This window comes from Oncorhynchus mykiss, chromosome 27 (genome assembly GCF_013265735.2).
Source record: "Oncorhynchus mykiss isolate Arlee chromosome 27, USDA_OmykA_1.1, whole genome shotgun sequence".
In the NCBI taxonomy this organism is placed as follows: domain Eukaryota; kingdom Metazoa; phylum Chordata; class Actinopteri; order Salmoniformes; family Salmonidae; genus Oncorhynchus; species Oncorhynchus mykiss.
The window spans coordinates 6654347-6673812 of record NC_048591.1 but is presented as its reverse complement, the minus strand read 5'-3'; the positions used below and the strand labels follow the sequence as shown (position 1 = coordinate 6673812).

General features: G+C 41.0%; 1 protein-coding gene across 1 annotated transcript in view; it reads left to right on the top strand.

Annotated features, from left to right (window-relative positions):
* Nucleotides 1-1652: 1652 nt before the first annotated feature.
* The window catches only part of ptgir (prostaglandin I2 receptor), a 61715-nt gene continuing 43901 nt past the window's right edge, over nucleotides 1653-19466 (top strand). Inside the window, exon 1 of the mRNA XM_021587411.2 lies at nucleotides 1653-2507. Within this exon, the coding sequence (XP_021443086.1) occupies nucleotides 1680-2507 (828 nt within the window). The 5' untranslated portion in view covers nucleotides 1653-1679. The remainder of the gene's footprint in view (nucleotides 2508-19466) is intronic.

The window sequence follows — 19466 nt, the reverse complement described above, 5'->3', positions numbered from 1 at the left end:
ATCTCCTCACTTTCAGTCAATTGTTTCTCCAGTGTACTAACCCATCTCTGCATTGATATATGGAGAAACATGTAGTAGTTATTTTTTATTTGTTCCTGTCATTTTCTTAAAACTGTTAGACCATGCCAGATTTCAAACTTCAGTTACCCTCGGGGTAATTGGTATAATCTAGTACATGCTAGTGAGTAGGCATACCTTTACTGATTTACTTAAAAGCCAGAATTTTTACACATTAGGCTGTTGTTTTCTGACCAGCTATTGGGATTCATTCTCCAGATTCAGTCTCACCTCCGCAAATTTCGTCCAATTACAAAGAGTTTAAAAAGTAGACAATTAAGTTATGGTTAAGTGAATGATTACGTTTTTTTTTTCGTTGGTTCTTCTGTTTGTTGTAACGTTCTAGAATTGTAATATTTAGCCAAGGAATCTCGCCTAATTGTTGCATCATAATGAGATTGGGAATTCTGGGTTGAATTCTGTATTCTGGTTTAAAATCTCAAAATTCAAAAGATTTTAGAACGATATTTCAAAAAATCCTAGACACGTTATACATAGCTGTACACAATTCTAGCCCATTAATTGGGTATACAATTTATAAACCATTAATTTTCCGGAAAATAAATTCGGTTTATTTCAAATAGATTCAAAATAAATATTACTTTGTAGGTAATTACATGGTTTTTATTTTTTTAAATTACAGAAAATAGTCCACGGTGGTTCTTGTTGTTCATCAATAGGTGGCCGTGCCCTCTTAATGTTTTATTTGTTGCTTAATGTTTAGAGAAAAATAAAGAATAATAAAAAGATTTTGCCATATGCAAATAATGAAACATTTTAAAACGTACCAAAAATTACCTCGAAAAACGGACGGTCATGTATCATTTCTAATAAGTAATCTGACCTAAAGTAGTATTTATAACCGTCTCGGAGACTACGAGAGAGAGAATGAATGTGAGTGCGTAGAAGAGAGAAAGGGAGAGCGGGCTACGCGTGGGCGCGAAGGAGAGAGCTGAAAGTGGCACGCGCACTACCTAGTTTATCAGTAGATATCAGACAGATGCGTGCGACAGTCGGAGAGTTTGAGTTTCAGAAGAAGGATATTAAACGTTAGCGTTTGCACTGTCGCTAACGGGGTCTGTAGGACATACTGAGCAAAAGATAAGGAATGGCAGTTGATATTTGTCGCCAATTGAGAGCCGTCTGGTAAGAGTTGAGAGCTTGTTTCGTTATTATACACAGGTGTTATTTATTACTCATGAATGCGAATATCATTTGAACTGCCCTTACGTCGATTATCTGGATTATATAGGCACAGATATACATTTTGCGCAATGGAGCACTAAATAAAATAGGACTTATAGAACCGTGTTTAGACCCTGGAGACTTTCGAAATTTAGCAGAAGAGCAACAAGATTAACGGACACAATTTGGGCGAAATCCACTGAATCAACACTGATTCAGCAATGCCATCCCATTGGTCACAGACGTCAATTCAATGTTTAGTTGTGATTTACATTTGGTTGAGTAATCACTAACGTGAATTCAACAAAACATGCCACCATGTCATTGGATTTAGGCAAAAAAAGGGTGACTTCAAGAGCTTGAGGGGGCAACACCACAACACAACCCTTACAGCCTGACACACACACAACCAACACAAACACACACTGAACCTCGGCATGCTGTCGAACGAGAGCTGTGAGAACAGCACCCATATCCACACGGACGGGAACCCGGTGGTGAGCACAGTGATGTTCATCCTGGGGGTGATGGGGAACTTCATCGCCCTGGCCATCCTAGGGGTCCACCAGAAGGAGCGACGCACCAAGTCCTCTGTCTTCTGCATCCTGGTGACGGGACTGGCCCTGACTGACCTGCTGGGAACCTGCTTCCTCAGCCCCCTGGTGTTTGTGTGCTATGCTCGCCAGCGATCCCTGCTGGGGCTCACTGGGGACCAGGGACTCTGTGGCCTCTTTGCCTTTGCCATGACCTTCTTTGGCCTGGCCTCCATGCTCATCCTCTGTGCCATGGCCGTGGAGCGCTGCCTGGCCATCAGCCACCCCTATTTTTACTCCAAGTGCGTCCGACGCAGCTTCGCCAAGGTGGCCCTCCTGCTTATCTACATCTTCACCTGCGCCTTCTGTGTTTTGCCATTCTTCGGCTTTGGCCGCCACAAGCAGTACTGCCCGGGCACATGGTGCTTCATCAAGATGGAGGCGGCAGGCGAGGGGGTGGACGAAGAGAGGAAGGTTCTGGCGTTCTCTCTGTCCTACGCCTCGCTCATGGCGCTGCTGATCGTGGCAGTGTTTGTGTGCAACGGCTCTGTGATTGTCAGCCTGTGCCGGATGCACCGCAGCCAGATGACACGGCGTGGTTCGGTGGTGAACGGAGGGAGGAAGAGGAAGATGAGTCTGGGCTGGTTCGGACAGGGGGAGGAGGAGATGGACCACTTGATGCTGCTGGCCTCCATGACGGTCATTTTCGTTGTCTGCTCCTTGCCGCTCACTGTGAGTTTATCTTTTTTTTTTCTCTCTCTCTCTCTCTCTCTCTCTCTCTCTCTCTCTCTGACCCATATCCCTGTGTGTGCATGTTTATGTGTGTGTATGCGTGGCCCCTGGCTATGACTGACACATCATCTGTGACTCAAACTCTTATGACTTTCACTGTCTTCACTTACTTTCCCTGTGACTGACGTCTTTCTCTGACTAACTCTTAAATCTTTAACTATTTGTGTCTCTTCAATTGTCTTATCCTCTCTGTATGTGATTCTGTCTGATACCTAGTCGTGACCCTAGAGTACACTGCCATACTCTGGCTATTAGCCATTCAAAACCACTTCTCTCAACTCCTGATGTCACTCCATGCACACGTCATGTTAGCGTTCTGTGTAAACAATGGCATGCCGCGCCGTCACGCTCACTGTTAGATCGCTTTGGTGTTTTGATATTGAAGTGAAATGAGAACCGCCCTGTTTTTAAGAGAGTATCAGATCTGGGGGAAACCTTTGTTCCCAGGAGGAAACTGTTTAAAAAAACAAGCAGGCCAGTCTCCTCTCTTCTACTCCCATGAGGCCGTTCATTATAACATATCCACTCCCCAGAGAGGTTTATCCCTTGGTTGCATAACCAGACAGTCATTATTTGGATAGTAAATAAAACTGAACCTTGATGTTTTGCCCCTCTAATTGAGAGGTGTCTGCTAAATCTGTCAGCCCTGGAGGACTGGATCTGGCCCCTCCCTCCCTTTCCAGAGGGCCATGGGTCGGGTCCCTTGTTGGGCTATCCCTACCTGTGGGTGTTGTTCACTGGGTTTGACACAGACCTTTTGGAGGCAGCTTCCTGTCCCTGACTCTGGCCCTTCTGGCTGTCTCAGTCACTCACTCACACTCACTCACTCACTCACTCACTCACTCATTTATAGAACTACAGATAAAGTGAGGGTTGATACCAAAACAATCTATGTTTTGCTGAAAGTCACTGCTTTGAGTATACACACTAAATAAGCTTGTCAGTTTCCTTTGAACTTAATCACTTAATCATCAATCATTGATTTGTTCAACTAAGGACATTCCAGTTACCAAAGTAGTTAGAGTAACTACAAGGAATGAGGGTAATTAACTGTAATGTCAACTGTTCCCTTTTTCTTTAAGTCATTCAATACCAACCATCTCCCTGAGGTCTCTCTGCTACCTGTGGGTGATACTCCATGATGAGACAGGAAGTTGACAGGGAGGTTTTTAAGGAACTCTGTAAGTGTAGTCTCAGTCAGGATCTGTGGTTGATATCTGAGGGAAATATACAGGCATGTCCTGGCTTCCTTCAACCATACGGTATCTGTGGGGGTAGAATTTCCTCCACCTTCCAGCAATGATTTGGCATACCTGTTGAAATCCAAAGCTAACCAAATACTTCTAAATGTGTAGGTAGTCAGCTTGATTCACATGCAGACGGTAAGAAACATTCCCCTGCAGATTGGACCTGGGCGTGTGATACCTGAGCAGGGCCGGCTCCATGCATAAGTGACATAAGCAGTCACTTAGGGCCCCAGGCTGCTAGGGGCCCCCAACCCCCCAAAATGTTGTGTGTGTGTGTGTATATACTATATATATATATATATATATATACACACACACACACATACTAGAGGTTGACCGCTTATGATTTTAACGTCAATACCGATTATTGGAGGACAAAAAAAGCCGATACCGATTAATCAGCCGATTTAAAAAAAAAAAATTTTTTTAATTAAAATGATTTGTTATAATGACAATTACAACAATACTGAATGAACACTTTTAACTTAATATAATACATCAATAAAATCAATTTAGCCTCAAATAAATAATGAAACATGTTCAATTTGGTTTAAATAATGCAAAAACAAAGTGTTGGAGAAGAAAGTAAAAGTGCAATATGTGCCATGTAAGAAAGCTAACGTTTAAGTTCCTTGCTCAGAACATGAGAACATATGAAAGCTGGTGGTTCCTTTAAACATGAGTCTTCAATATTCCCAGGTAAGAACTTTTAGGTTGTAGTTATTATAGGACTATTTCTCTTTATACCATTTGTATTTCATATACCTTTGGATGTTCTTATAGGCCCTTTGGTATTGCCAGTGTAACAGTATAGCTTCTGTACGTACCTCTCCTCACTCGAACCAGGAACACAACGACAACAGCCACCCTCGAAGCATTGTTACCCATGCAGAGCAAGGGGAACAACTACTCCAAGTCTCAGAGCAAGTGACGTTTGAAACTCTATTAGCATGCACCCCGCTAACTAGCTAGCCAATTCATATCACATCGTTACACCAGCCTAATCTCGGGAGTTGATAGGCTTGAAGTCATAAACAGCAGCGCTGCTGGCAAAATGCACGAAAGTGCTGTTTGAATGGATGCTTATGAGCCTGCTGGTGCCTACCAGCCTACTACTACCTACTCAGTCAGACTGCTCTATCAGACTGCTCTATCATCATAGACTTATTTATAACATAGTAACACACAGAAATACGAGCCTTAGGTCAATAATATGGCCGAATCCAGAAACTATCATCTCGAAAACAAGATGTTTATTCTTTCAGTGAAATATGGAACCATTCTGTATTTTATCTAACGGGTGGCACCTATCAGTCTAAATATTCCTGTTACATTGCACAAACTTCAATGTTATGTCATAATTATGTACAATTCTGGCAAATTAGTTCACAATGAGCCAGGTGGCCCAAAATGTTGCATATACCCACCCTGACTCTGCGTGCAAAAAACACAAGAGAAGTGACAATTTCACCTGGTTAATATTGCCTGCTAACCTGGATTTCTTTTAGATAAATATGCAGGTTTAAAAATATATACTTCTGTGTATTGATTTTAAGAAAGGCATTGGTGTTTATGGTTAGGTACACGTTGGAGCAACGACAGTCCTTTTTCGCGACTGCGCACTGCATCGATTATATACAACGCAGGACACGCTAGATAAACTAGTAATATCATCACCCATGTAACTAGTGATTATGATTGATTAAGTTTAATGCTAGCTAGCAACTTACCTTGGCTTCTTACTGCATTCGCGTAACAGGCGGGGGCTCCTTGTGAGGCAGGTGGTTAGAGCGTTGGACTAGTTAACCAACCGTAAGGTTGCAAGATTGAATCCCTGAGCTGACAAGGTAAAAATCTGTCGTTCTGCCCCTGATCAAGGCAGTTAGCCCACCGTTCCTAGGCCGTCATTGAAAATAATGATGTGTTCTTAACTGACTTGCCTAGTTAAATAAAGGTGTAAAAAATATATATATATATTTTAATCTGCAAAATCGGCGTCCAAAATTACCGATTTCCGATTGTTTTGAAAACTTCAAATCGGCCATTCCGATTAATCGGTCGACCTCTAATACATACATTACATACACACATACATGCATGCATTCATACATACATACATACATACATACATGTGTATGTGTGTATATATATGCATACATATGTGTGTATGTATGTATTAGAGGTCGACCGATATATATTACAATGAGCACCATAATTCATTGGACAGTGACCATTCCTTTGTTATTTTTGTTCTGTACTCTAGCACTTTGAGTTTGAGAGGGTGAAGTGCAGACTGTCAGCTTTAATTTGAGGGTATTTTCATACAAATCGGATGAACCGTTTAGAAATGACAGCACCTTTTGTACATGGTCCCCCCATTTTAAGGTACTACAAGTATTTGTTGAATTGGCTTCACAGATTTGTGTCGTTAGTGAATGCAGGAGAGCTGTTGATGAAGAGGATTGATTCTAGACTTTGCTATTGCCTTCAGAGGTTGTTGTTGGCGTGTGACAACATGAGGAAGACAGCAGTGTTGATGCAAATGAACCTGGCTGTCATAAGGCTCAGAAATGAAAATCAATCAATCAGGAACATTGCAAAAACCCTGGGCATGCCCAAGTCAACAGTTTGGTTCATAATTAACAAGAATAAAAACAACCGGTGAACTTAATTATGTCAAAAGACACGGTAGACTGAGGAAGACCACTGTAGTGGATGACCGGAGAATACTCTCTATGGTGAAGAAAACCCCCCTGACAACAGCCCAACAGATCAGAAACACTCTCCTGGATGCAGGTGTAGATGTGTCAAAGTCTACCATACGTAGACTACACCAGCAGGACTACAGAGGGTACACTACAAGATGAAAACCACTGATACGCCTGAAGAACAGAACGGTGATATTACAGTTTGCTAAAAAAGCACCTAAAAGAGCCCCAAGAGTTCTGGAAATAAGTATTGTGGACAGATGAGACAAAGATTAACAAGTACCTGAGTGATGGAAAGAGGAAAGTGTGGAGAAAAAAAAGACATGCCCATGATCCAAAGCATACCACCTCATCCGTGAAACATGGTGGAGGGGGTGTTATGGCTTGGGCCTGTATGGATGCCAGTGGAACAGGCTCACTTGTCTTCATCGATGATGTGACTGCAGACAGAAGTAGAACAATGAATTCTGAAGTCTTCAGAAATATTTTATCTGCTCAGATAAAAGCAAATGCCTCCAAACTCATTTGCCTGCACTTCATCATGCAACAAGACAATAACCCTAAACATACTGCTAGAGCAACGAAGGGGTTTTTGATGGCCAAAAAGTGGAAAATCCTTCACTGGCTGAGTCAATCAACGGATCTGAATCTAATTGAACATGCATTTTACATGCTGAAGAGGAGACTAAAGGCAATAAGTCCTCGAAACAAGTAGGAACTGAAGACGGCTTGCAGTACAGGCCTGGCAGAGCATCACAAGGGAAGATACCCAGCGTCTGGTGACGTCAATGCTTCGTGGTCTTCAAGCAGTCATTTCATGCGAAGGATATGTGACCAAATATTAACAATGATTACTTTATTCTACATTATGTTAAACTGTCCAATGTTTTTTGATGCCTGAAAATGGGAGGGACTATGTACAAAATCTTCTATAATTTCTAAACGATTCATCTGATATGTATGAAAATACTCTCAAATTAAAGCTGACAGTCTGCACTTCCCCCGCATTGTCATTGTATCCTTTCAAACTCAAAGTTCTAGAGTACAGAACAAAAATAACAAAAAAATGGTCACTGTCCAATGAATTATGGTGCTCACTGTGTGTGTATATTATATATATTTTTTAACTCAGTCTGGGTCTCAACTTAATGTATATTCAGAGCGTTCACAGCACACACTGGATGCTCTGGCTGATGAGTAGGGTTGATCCAAACGCTCTGACCTCACAACGGCAGTCAAGCACCCAAGCTAACTGCCTAACATTAGCTAGCTTGCTAGCTACTTCCAGACAAAAATGAGAGAACACCCCACTCTGACCATTTCACTCACCCTACCAGAGCTGGTTAGGCTATTTTCATGTTATCCAGAGCGTTGGTGACTAACTGTGCTGCTGGCAACAATTGAATTACTTTTTTTCCCGGTTTACTGATACCGGCCATATTAAACGGGTGTTGAGTGTTCGTAAATTCATCAGTTATTCTGCGCTCTGGCACACTAAGACGAGAGGGCTCTGAAATCGGAGTTGATGGCCAGACTGAATTTACGAATGAACCGGAAATGGTTACATGCATAGTGGAGTCTTTTTTAAAGAAATGTAGCTAAGTAAATAATAATCCCAACTCATGACGTTACTACCCTGCATGAATCTGCAGGTAGCTAACCAACCAGAGCCTAGCGTTAGCTAGCTAACATTAGGCTATAAATAGCCAAGCAAGTGGCTCTGAGATACAAATAATAAGATCATACACATAACGTTAGCTTACTTAAGATCATCCAGCTAACGTTAGCTAGTTAGCTAACAGTACACTTTAACTTGAAATGAAAATATATATTTTTTTAAAGCTACGTTAGACAGGATTACCTACAAATATTAACCAGCTCAAATGGACAGAAGCGTGCTATATGGAACTCATCTCTCGTCATGTCCAGCCCACTCATTATCTTAGCCAATCATGGCTAGCGGGAAGGTTGCTGACTTTTTCTGTGGCTAAATCAACTAGGCTCGTATTTTAACCATTTTATTTGTGTTTACAGATGGAATTCACGTTTGTTATTAAGGCATATGAAAGTTCACATGTTCCAGAAGGCATTTCTGCATAATAACGCATTTTGATAAAAGAACAAGTTCAAATGAACTTCAAGTAGATGATGTAGTGACCCGCGATATACAGCTGAAGTCAGAGATTACATACACCTTAGCCAAATACATTTACAACTCAGTTTTTCACAATTCCTGACGTTTAATCCTAGTAAAAATTCCCTGTCTTAGGTCAGTTAGGATCCCCACTTATATTTTAAGAGTAATAAGAGTAATAGTAGAGAATGCTTTTATTTCTTTCATCACATTCCCATTGGGTCAGAAGTTTACATACACTCAATTAGTATTTGGTAGCATTGCCTTTTTAAATGGTTTAACTTGGGTCAAACGTTTCGGGTAGCCTTCCACAAGCTTCCCACGATAAGTTGGGTGAATTTTGGCCCATTCCTCCTGACAGAGCTGGTGTAACTGAGTCAGGTTTGTAGGCCTCCTTGCTCGCACACGCTGCTGCCCACAACTTTTCTATCGGATTGAGGTCAGGGCTTTGTGATGGCCACTCCAATACCTTGACTTTATTGTCCACAATTTTGGAAGTATGCCATTTGGAAGACCAATTTGCGACCCAAGCTTTAACTTCCTGACTGATGTTTTGAGATGTTGCTTCAATATATCCACATAATTTTCCTGCCTCGTGATGCCATCTATTTTGTGAAGTGCACCAGTCTCTCCTGCAGCAAAGCACGCCCACCACATGATGCTGCCATCCCTGTGCTTCACGGTTGGGATGGTGTTCTTCGGCTTGCAAGCATCCCCCTTTTTCCTCCAAACATAACGATGGTCATTATGGCCAAACAGTTCAATTTTTGTTTCATCAGACCAGAGGACATTTCTCCAAAAAGTATGATCTATGTCCCCATGTGCAATTGCAAACCGTAGTCTGGCTTTTTTATGGCGGTTTTGGAGGAGTGGCTTCTTCCTTGCTGAGCGGCCTTTAGATATAGGACTCGTTTAACTGTGGATATACAGTGGAGCAAAAAAGTATTTAGTCTGCCACCAATTGTGCAAGTTCTCCCACTTAAAAAGATGAGAGGCCTGTAATTTATCATAAGTACACTTCAACTATGACAGACAAAATTAGAGAGAAAAAAATCCAGAAGATCACATTGTAGGATTTTTAATGAATTTATTTCCAAATTATGGTGGAAAATAAGTATTTGGTCACCTACAAACAAGGAAGATTTCTGGCTCTCACAGACCTGTAACTTCTTCTTTAAGAGGCTCCCCTGTCCTCCACTCGTTACCTGTATTAATGGCACCTGTTTGAACTTGATATCAGTATAAAAGACACCTGTCCACAACCTCAAACAGTCACACTCCAAACGCCACTATGGCCAAGACCAAAGAGCTGTCAAAGGACACCAGAAACAAAATTGTAGACCTGCACCAGGCTGGGAAGACTGAATCTGCAATAGGTAAGCAGCTTGGTTTGAAGAAATCAACTGTGGGAGCAATTATTAGGAAATGGAAGACATACAAGACCACTGATAATCTCCCTCGATCTGGGGCTCCACGCAAGATCTCCCCTCGTGGGGTCAAAATGATCACAAGAACGGTGAGCAAAAATCCCAGAACCACACGGGGGGACCTAGTGAATGACCTGCAGAGAGCTGGGACCAAAGTAACAAAGCCTACCATCAGCAACACACTGATGTCCCCCTGCTTAAGCCAGTACTTGTCCAGGCCCGTCTGAAGTTTGCTAGAGAGCATTTGGATGATCCAGAAGAAGATTGGGAGAATGTCATATGGTCAGATGAAACGAAAATATAACTTTTTGATTAAAATCTCAACTTGTCGTGTTTGGAGGACAAAGAAGGCTGAGTTGCATCCAAAGAACACCATACCCACTGTGAAGCATGGGGGTGGAAACATCATGCTTTGGGGCTGTTTTTCTGCAAAGGGACCAGGACGACTGATCCGTGTAAAAGAAAATAATGAATGGGGCCATGTATTGTGAGATTGAGTGAAAACCTCCTTCCATCAGCAAGGGCATTGAAGATGAAACGTGGCTGGGTCTTTCAGCATGACAATGATCCCAAACACACCGCCGGGCAACGAAGGAGTGGCTTCGTAAGAAGCATTTCAAGGTCCTGGAGTGGCCTAGCCAGTCTCCAGATCTCAACCCCATAGAAAATCTTTGGAGGGAGTTGAAAGTCCGTGTTGCCCAGCAACAGCCCCAAAACATCACTGCTCTAGAGGAGATCTGCTTGGAGGAATGGGCCAAAATACCAGCAACAGTGTGTGAAAACCTTGTGAAGACTTACAGAAAATGTTTGACCTCTGTCATTGCCAACAAAGGGTATATAACAAAGTATTGAAAAACTTTTGTTATTGACCATACTTATTTTCCACCATAATTTGCAAATAAATTCATTAAAAATCCTACAATGTGATCTTCTGGATTTTTTTTCTCATTTTGTCTGTCATAGTTGAAGTGTACCTCTGATAAATTACAGGCCTCTCTCCTCTTTAATTGGGAGAACTTTCACAATTGGTGGCAGACTAAATACTTTTTTGCCCCACTGTAGATATTTTTGTACCTGTTTCCTCCAGCATCTTCACAAGGTTGTTTGCTGTTGTTCTGGGATTGATTTGCACTTTTTGCACCAAAGTACGTTCATCTCTAGGAGACAGAACGTGTCTCCTTCCTGAGTGGTATGACGGCTGCGTGGTCCCATGGTGTTTATACTTGCATACTTTTGTTTGTACAGATAAACGTGGTACCTTCAGGCGTTTGGAAATTGCTCCCAAGGAGGAACCAGAATTGTGGAGCTCTACAATTTATTTTCTGATGTCTAGGCTGAGTTCTTTTGATTTTCACAAGATGTCAAGCAAAGAGGCACTGAGTTTGAAGGTAGGCCTTCAAATACATCCACAGGTACACCTCCAATTGACTCAAATGATGTCAATTAGCCTATCAGAAGCTTCTAAAGCCATGACATAAGTTTCTGGAATTTTCCAAGCTGTTTAAAGGCACAGTCAACTTAGTGTATGTAAACTTCTGACCCACTGGAATTGTGATACATTGAAATAATCTGTAAACAATTGTTGGAAAAATGACTTGTGTCATGCACAAAGTTGGGCCTAACCGACTTGCCAAAACTATAGTTTTGTTAACAAGAAATTTGTGGTGTGGTTGAAAACGGGTTTTAAGGACTCCAACCTAAGTGTATGGAATCTTCCGACTTCAACTGTACGCCTAGTGTCCTGAAACGGGTCACATTTGGTTGTGCATCAGCAATTTTTCTGATATGTCAGTCACTGACATGCACTCAATTAGCAATGACCGCTCATCATTTTTCAATTGGTAAGTTAGTCTGGCCAGCTATCTAAACTTGCAGTAATCGTGGCTGAATGCCAACCAGGCACGCCAAATCTCGTTTAGGGCTCCCAAAAGGCTAGAGCCGGCTCTGCCTGAAGGAAATTTAAGCCAGGATACATCCAGAGTGTCATGTCAAGGCCGTTAATCTGGTGAATAATTTATTAGCTTGTCATCAAGGAATCACCCAAATGACTCACAACACCTCAGACATGCCTCACTGCCTCTGTGTGTGCCTGCGAGTGCGTGCATCTGTATGTGAATGTGAGCGAGGTAATGGAGGAGTGTGTATCGGATGAGATGAGTTCAGCGCAGTGCATGTCAAAACAGTAGTATGTCTTCCCAGCTAAACCCAGCTGCTTTGCCTACAGCCCCAGGCCTATAGTTAGGATGTGGGGTTAGAGTGTAAGACTGCCCGCCTTTCTGGAGCTGAAAGACTGTTGGAACATGACGGAAACCTGAGCAACAGGAGATGGAGGAAAGAAACTAGTTTTGGAACTATAGTTCCCTCTTTAATATGGTATTAATATGATAAGTGTGTTTGTATTTATTATGGATTCCCATTAGCTGCTGCCAATGCAGCTGCTACTCTTCCTGGGGTCCAGCAAAATTAAGGAAGTTATACAATTTAAAAACATTACAATACATTCACAGATTTCACAACACACTGTGTGCCCTCAGGCCCTTACTCCACCAATACCACATACACACATGGATTTTCTATTGTATATATGTATGCATGTGTCTGTGCCTATGTTTGTGTTGCTTCACAGTCCCCGCTGTTCCATAAGGTGTATTATGGAACAGCGGGTGTATTTTTTTTAAACGTTTTTTTTATTAATTTTACTGCTTGCATCAGTTATTTGATGTGGAATAGAGTTCCATTTAGTCATGGCTCTATGTAGTACTGTGTGCCTCCCATAGTCTGTTCTTGACTTGGGGACTGTGAAGAGACCTCTTGTCACATGTCTTGTGGGGTATGCATGGGTGTCCAAGCTGTGCGCCAGTAGTTCAAACAGACGGCTTGGTGCATTCAACCTCTCATAAATACAAGTAGTGATAAAGACAATATCTCCTCCACTCTGAGCCAGGAGAGATTGACATGCATATTATTGTTAGCTCTCTGTGTACATCCAAGGGCCAGCCGTGCTGCCCTGTTCTGAGCCAATTACAATTTTCCTAAGTCCCTTTTTGTGGCACCTGACCAGTAGTCCAGATGTGACAAAACTATTGCCTGTAGGACCTGCCTTGTTGATAATGCTGTTAACAAGGTAGAGCAGCACTTTATTATGGACAGACTTCTCCCCATCTTAGCTGCTGTTGTATCAATATGTTTTGACCATGACAGTTTACAATCCAGGGTTACTCCAAGCAGTTTAGTCAACTCAACTTGCTCAATTTCCACATGATTTATTACAAGATTTAGTTGAGGTTTAGGTAGTGATGCACCGATATGACATTTTTGGCCAATGTCCGATATTTAAGCATTCTAGTACAGTTAAATAGTGAACACACACACATGGACGCAGCGGTCTAAGGCACTGCATCTCAGTGCAAGAGGCATCACTACAGTCCCTGGTTCGAATCCCAGGCTGTATCACATCCGGCCATGGTTGGGAGTCCCATAGTGCAATAATAATCCACAATAAGGATTAGCCACAATAGTGGACTTTGCGGTTAGCCTTCAAAATAAAAGAATGACATAATTATACTATTTGTATTAATTTGCATTACTGTCAATGACATACTGTTATTTTGAAGGCAAACCGGAAATTCCACTATTGTGCCTAATCCTTATTGTGGCTAGCTTCACAACCCATAACCCGGTGCGGTCGAGCCTCACTAGCCAGATGAAGCTAGTTGGCTGCTTATAAAACGTTAGGGCAACAGGGTTAAGTTGCTGACTAGCTATTTATTTTCATGAACTGAAGTTCAATTTCAATAGGCGAACAAGTGGCAACCTAGCTAGTACTTACTCACAAGGATTCCTAAATCATTGCTAAGAATGAAAATGACTGTTGTATTGGTGCTAGCTAGGTACCAAGCTAAAGCTAGCTATCCCAGAAGTTGCGGCCGAACAAATTATGCTTTATTCCCAACTCGGTATTGTAAACACGTAGTTTGTGGCCGGTGTTTGCTTGTTTGCCAACTTTTTTTGTACAGATTTGACAGTGCTACCGTATCTCTTTTGACACGCAAAGACCCAAACAGCGTTCCGTAGTATGTATATTGTGAAGCTAATGGCAGTGACGCTATTACTGTGTAACTCCAGTAGGGCAACATCTGGTGCATGACCAGTTGGCGAAAGCCAACATCACCTGTGACAGAGAACGGTTGATTGTCAAGGGCAATGAATCTTGGCTTTAACCTGTTAGAGCTCTAGGGGCGCTATTTCATTTTTGGATAAAAAACGTTCCCGTTTTAAGCGCGATATTTTGTCACGAAAAGATGCTCGACTATGCATATTAAAACACTCTGAAGTTTCAGAATCTGCAAAGATTTTGTCTGTAAGTGCCCCAGAACTCATTCTACAGGCGAAACCAAGATGATGCATCACCCAGGAATTAGCAGAATTTCTGAAGCTCTGTTTTCCATTCTCTCCTTATATGGCTGTGATTGCGCAACGAATGAGCCTACACTTTCTGTCGTTCGCCCAAGGTCTTAGCAGCATTGTGACGTATTTGTAGGCATATCATTGGAAGATTGACCATAAGAGACTACATTTTCCAAGTGTCCGCCTGGTGTCCTGCGTCGAATTCGGTGCGCAATTGCCAGCTGCTTCTACTTTACCATTTGATTCAGGGGAGAAAGCATGTGTCCAAGAACGATGTATCAATGAAGAGATATGTGAAAAACACCTTGATGATTGATTCTAAACAACGTTTGCCATGTTTTCAGTCGATATTATGGAGTTAATTTGGAAAAAAGTTTGCGTTTTGAGGACTGAATTTATGGATTTTTTTTGGTAGCCAAATGTGATGTATAAAACGGAGCTATTTCTAATACACAAGGAATCTTTTTGGAAAAACTGAGCATCTGCTATCTAACTGAGAGTATCCTCATTGAAAACATCAGAAGTTCTTCAAAGGTAAATTATTTTATTTGAAGGCTTTTATGTTTTTGTTAATGTTGCGTGCTGGATGCTAACGCTAATGCTAACGCTAAATGCTAACGTGAAATGCTAACTCTAGCTAGCTACTTTTACACAAATTATTGTTTTCCTATGGTTGAGAAGCATATTTTGAAAATCTGAGATGACAGTGTTGTTTACAAAAGGCTAAGCTTGAGAGATGGCATATTTATTTCATTTCATTTGCGATTTTCATAAATAGTTAACGTTGTGTTATGCTAATGAGCTTGCTGATAGATTTACACAATCCTGGATACAGGGGTTTTTTCATAGCTAAACGTGACGCAGAAAACGGAGCGATTTGTCCTAAACAAATAATCTTTCAGGAAAAACTGAACATTTGCTATCTGAGAGTCTCCTCATTGAAAACATCTGAAGTTCTTCAAAGGTAAATGATTTTTTTGAATGCTTTTCTGTTTTTTTGTGTAAATGTTGCCAGCTGAATGCTAATGCTAAATGCTACGTTAGCCATCAATACTGTTACACAAATGCTTGTTTTGCAATGGTTGAGAAGCATATTTTGAAAATCTGAGATGAGTGTTGTTAACAAAAGGCTAAGCTTGAGAGCTAGCATATTTATTTCATTTCATTTGCGATTTTCATAAATAGTTAACGTTGTGTTATGCTAATGAGCTTGCTGATAGATTTACACAATCCTGGATACAGGGGTTTTTTCATAGCTAAACGTGACGCAGAAAACGGAGCGATTTGTCCTAAACAAATAATCTTTCAGGAAAAACTGAACATTTGCTATCTGAGTCTCCTCATTGAAAACATCTGAAGTTCTTCAAAGGTAAATGATTTTTTTGAATGCTTTTCTGTTTTTTTGTGTAAATGTTGCCAGCTGAATGCTAATGCTAAATGCTACGTTAGCCATCAATACTGTTACACAAATGCTTGTTTTGCAATGGTTGAGAAGCATATTTTGAAAATCTGAGATGACAGTGTTGTTAACAAAAGGCTAAGCTTGAGAGCTAGCATATTTATTTCATTTCATTTGCGATTTTCATGAATAGTTAACGTTGCGTTATGGTAATGAGCTTGAGTCTGTATTCACGAACCCGGATCCGGGATGGGGAGATCAGAAAGGTTAATGGATTTCGCCTTTGAGTTGTCTCGCTGAAATTTTGCTACACTTTTAAATGACTGGTCGACTTGTTGACAGCTCGATCCACACAGCAGACATTGTGGGCTAGTTTAGGAATGCTGTGTTGCACATATAGCGCAAAGTTTTACTTGGCGTCATTACGTCATGTACCTACGTTTATATAGGTATGCACGTCAGCTTTGACATCGGTTTTGCACATCGGGGCGTTAAACTAGACATCGGCCGATACCGACGTTGGCATTTGAAGCTAATATCGCCCGATTCCGATATGTTCACTGATTTTTATGTTGTGCATCCCTAGGTTTAGGGTTTAGTGAATGATTTGTCCCAAATACAATGCTTTTAGTTTTATAAATATTTAAGACTAACTTATTCCTTGCCACCCACTCTGAAACTAACTGCAGCTCTTTGTTAAGTGTTGCAGTCATTTCAGTCGCTGTATTAGCTGACGTGAACAGTGTTCAGTCTTCCTACATACATAGACACATTTGGATTTACTCAAAGCCAGCGGTATGTCTTTAGTCAAGATTGAAAAAAGTAAGGGGCCTAGACAACTGAACCTGGGGATTCTACCTGGGTTATGTTGTAGAGGCTTCCATTAAAGAACACCCTGTGTGTTCTGTTAGACAAGTAATTCTTCATCCACAATATAGCAGGTGGGTGTAAAGCCATAATACATACTGTGTGTTTTTACAGCAGCAGACTATGATCGATAATGTCAAAAGCCGCACTGAACAGCCCCCACAATCTTTTTATTGTCAATTTCACTCAGTCAATCATCGGTCATTTGTGTAAGGCTGTGCTTGTTGAATGTCCTTCCCTATATGTGTGCTAAAAGACTGTTGTCAATTTGTTCACTGTAAAACAGCGTTGTATCTGGTCAAACACCAATACTTTCCAAAAGTTTACTAAGGGTTGGTAACAGGCTGATTGGTTGGCTATTTGAGCCAGTAAAGGGGGCTTTACTATTCTTAGGTAGGGGAATGACTTTTGCTTCCCTCCAGATCTGGGGGCACACACTTTCTAGTAGGCTTAAATGGAAAATATGGCAAATAGGAGTGGCAATGAGAGAGTCTAGTTTATGTAATGCTCTTACCACTTCTGTCAATACTGAGCACACACACGCAGACTCACAGGCAGGACGCCATCTTTCTGTCCAGTTCTTATTAATGGAATGCAAACACATTGATGTAACACTATACAGTAGAGCACAATGCCAGGCGCTGAAGAATAGATGCTTTTCTCACAGCGGTCTGCTTTCAGCACTGCCACAAGATCTAGTGAGGCTGGCTGGAACAAGTGAATTTGAGAGAGATGAAAAGAAGAGATAAATATGGTGCGTTTGGCTGATAACACGAGGATGTTTGCTTTCAGTCTGTCTACTCTGCAACGGATGGATGGGGTGAGGGAGGGAGGGAGGAGTGAGAGGTTGAAAACCAGAAAGAGAGAGAGATGAGTGCCCTGGACTGATGCTGCTTGATACAGTGTCTGGCATTTCCATGTAAAAGGCTCTATGACCACTAACATGAAGTTTATAGGAGCATATCAAATTTGGTGTCAACTGAAAGCTAAGACTTATTTTTTTATTAAGGCATATATCAATTGTTCAACCATTTTCCATCTTAAAAATGTGGAATAAGTAAAGTCTTTCTGGTCAACTAGATGGAAAAGGGGTCTTGTCTTCTGGAAGTTTAAGAAATATTGCCTTTGTCTTGTCATTTTGTCACCAGAAATAATTCAAGTTTACAGAAGTAACAAGTAAAGGTAGACCTACCAATTAGTGTTTTTTTACTGATAACATACTTTATGATTTATTAGGTGATTCAAATGTCATTCTGTTACCAAATCGTAACAGAATGACCAAATAAGCAGTAACAGAATGACTGCGACTGAATTGGCTACAACTGGAATTCATTGTAGTCACAAACCACAGTTGGGTCACCTTCTACTACAACCATAATTTGCAAATAAATCCTACAATGTGATTTTCTGGATTTTTTCTCTTCTCATTTTGTCTGTCATAGTTGAAGTGTACCTATGATGAAAATTACAGGCCTCTCTCATCTTTTTAAGTGGGAGAACTTGCACAATTGGTGGCTGACTAAATACTTTTTTGCTCCACTGTATGTGTTTATGGGAGTCTCACCTTTCATGTTAATGTGTAGCACAAAATATTTGGGCGCAACACACAAACGTTGGCAGATTGGCTGTACCGACTTCAGACGAGTCCCAAAACACTTGTGGTGGTTGTAGAGCAAAACACCATCTTGTTCATGAGTCTCATCTTTCCATCAAGGGGTCATAATAGTTTATAGGCCAAACCGTTTGGATGCGACAGATAATTTTGTGAGAATACCGATTTTGATGTCTCATGGTCTGATAAACACTGCTCTAGCTCTGTTCCCCTTTCACTGCATTTGCGGAAGTGCAACATTGGCGGATGCAGATGGATTGAGATGCATCCAATGCAAAAAACAGATCTGTAGCTTAACGGGATGGATTTTATGGGGATTTTTATTTTATGCTAATTTGATTTCCGCAGAGGCGCGGACATCATCTCTAGGGGGTTAAAGATGCATTATGCAGAAATCGCTCCTCCATTTCCCGGTTGCTAAAATTATAATAGTTTGCCTAATTCCAGTTTGTGACAAAACGAGTAAGTATAGTGTAAAGAATCATTGCACCATGTAAACCGCTGTGAAATATATTTTCCATAACCAGAAATATTGTATTTTCAGCTGTTTGAAGCTGGTGTACTAAAGTGAAAGGTGCAAAAAACTAAACTTAAGAATGGTTTCAATGAGATTGACCGATCTATAACTTACATTTCTATGTGAATTTGGTCGAGTCACCCCAAAAAGTTACATTGCAGCTTTAAATAGCCTATAGTTAAGGCTATCTTACAAACTAATGTTACTGTATTTATTCAACCTTTTAAAATGAGTAACACGCCATGGCCACATTGAGGTCACTGTAACAATAAATGTCTTATGTAATCATAGAAAGCGTACATGTTCAGGATTAGCATGCAAAGGTTGCAGCTCTATGGACATTTTCACAAATGCTATAATAATCTGCAACAGCATTTATCACTTGCACTATGTACGTTATTCTCATTTAAACTGCAATCCAGGATATTTGGTTGTGTTATTAGATGAAGCACAGTGAAAGTGTCTTACATTCTAGTCCCATTTGAACTTTGTTGTGCTTATAAGTGGTTAAAAGCGTAGTGATAACATATTTTGATGACCACAAAACCAAAATCTGACATTGATTTTCCATTGGAATTTGG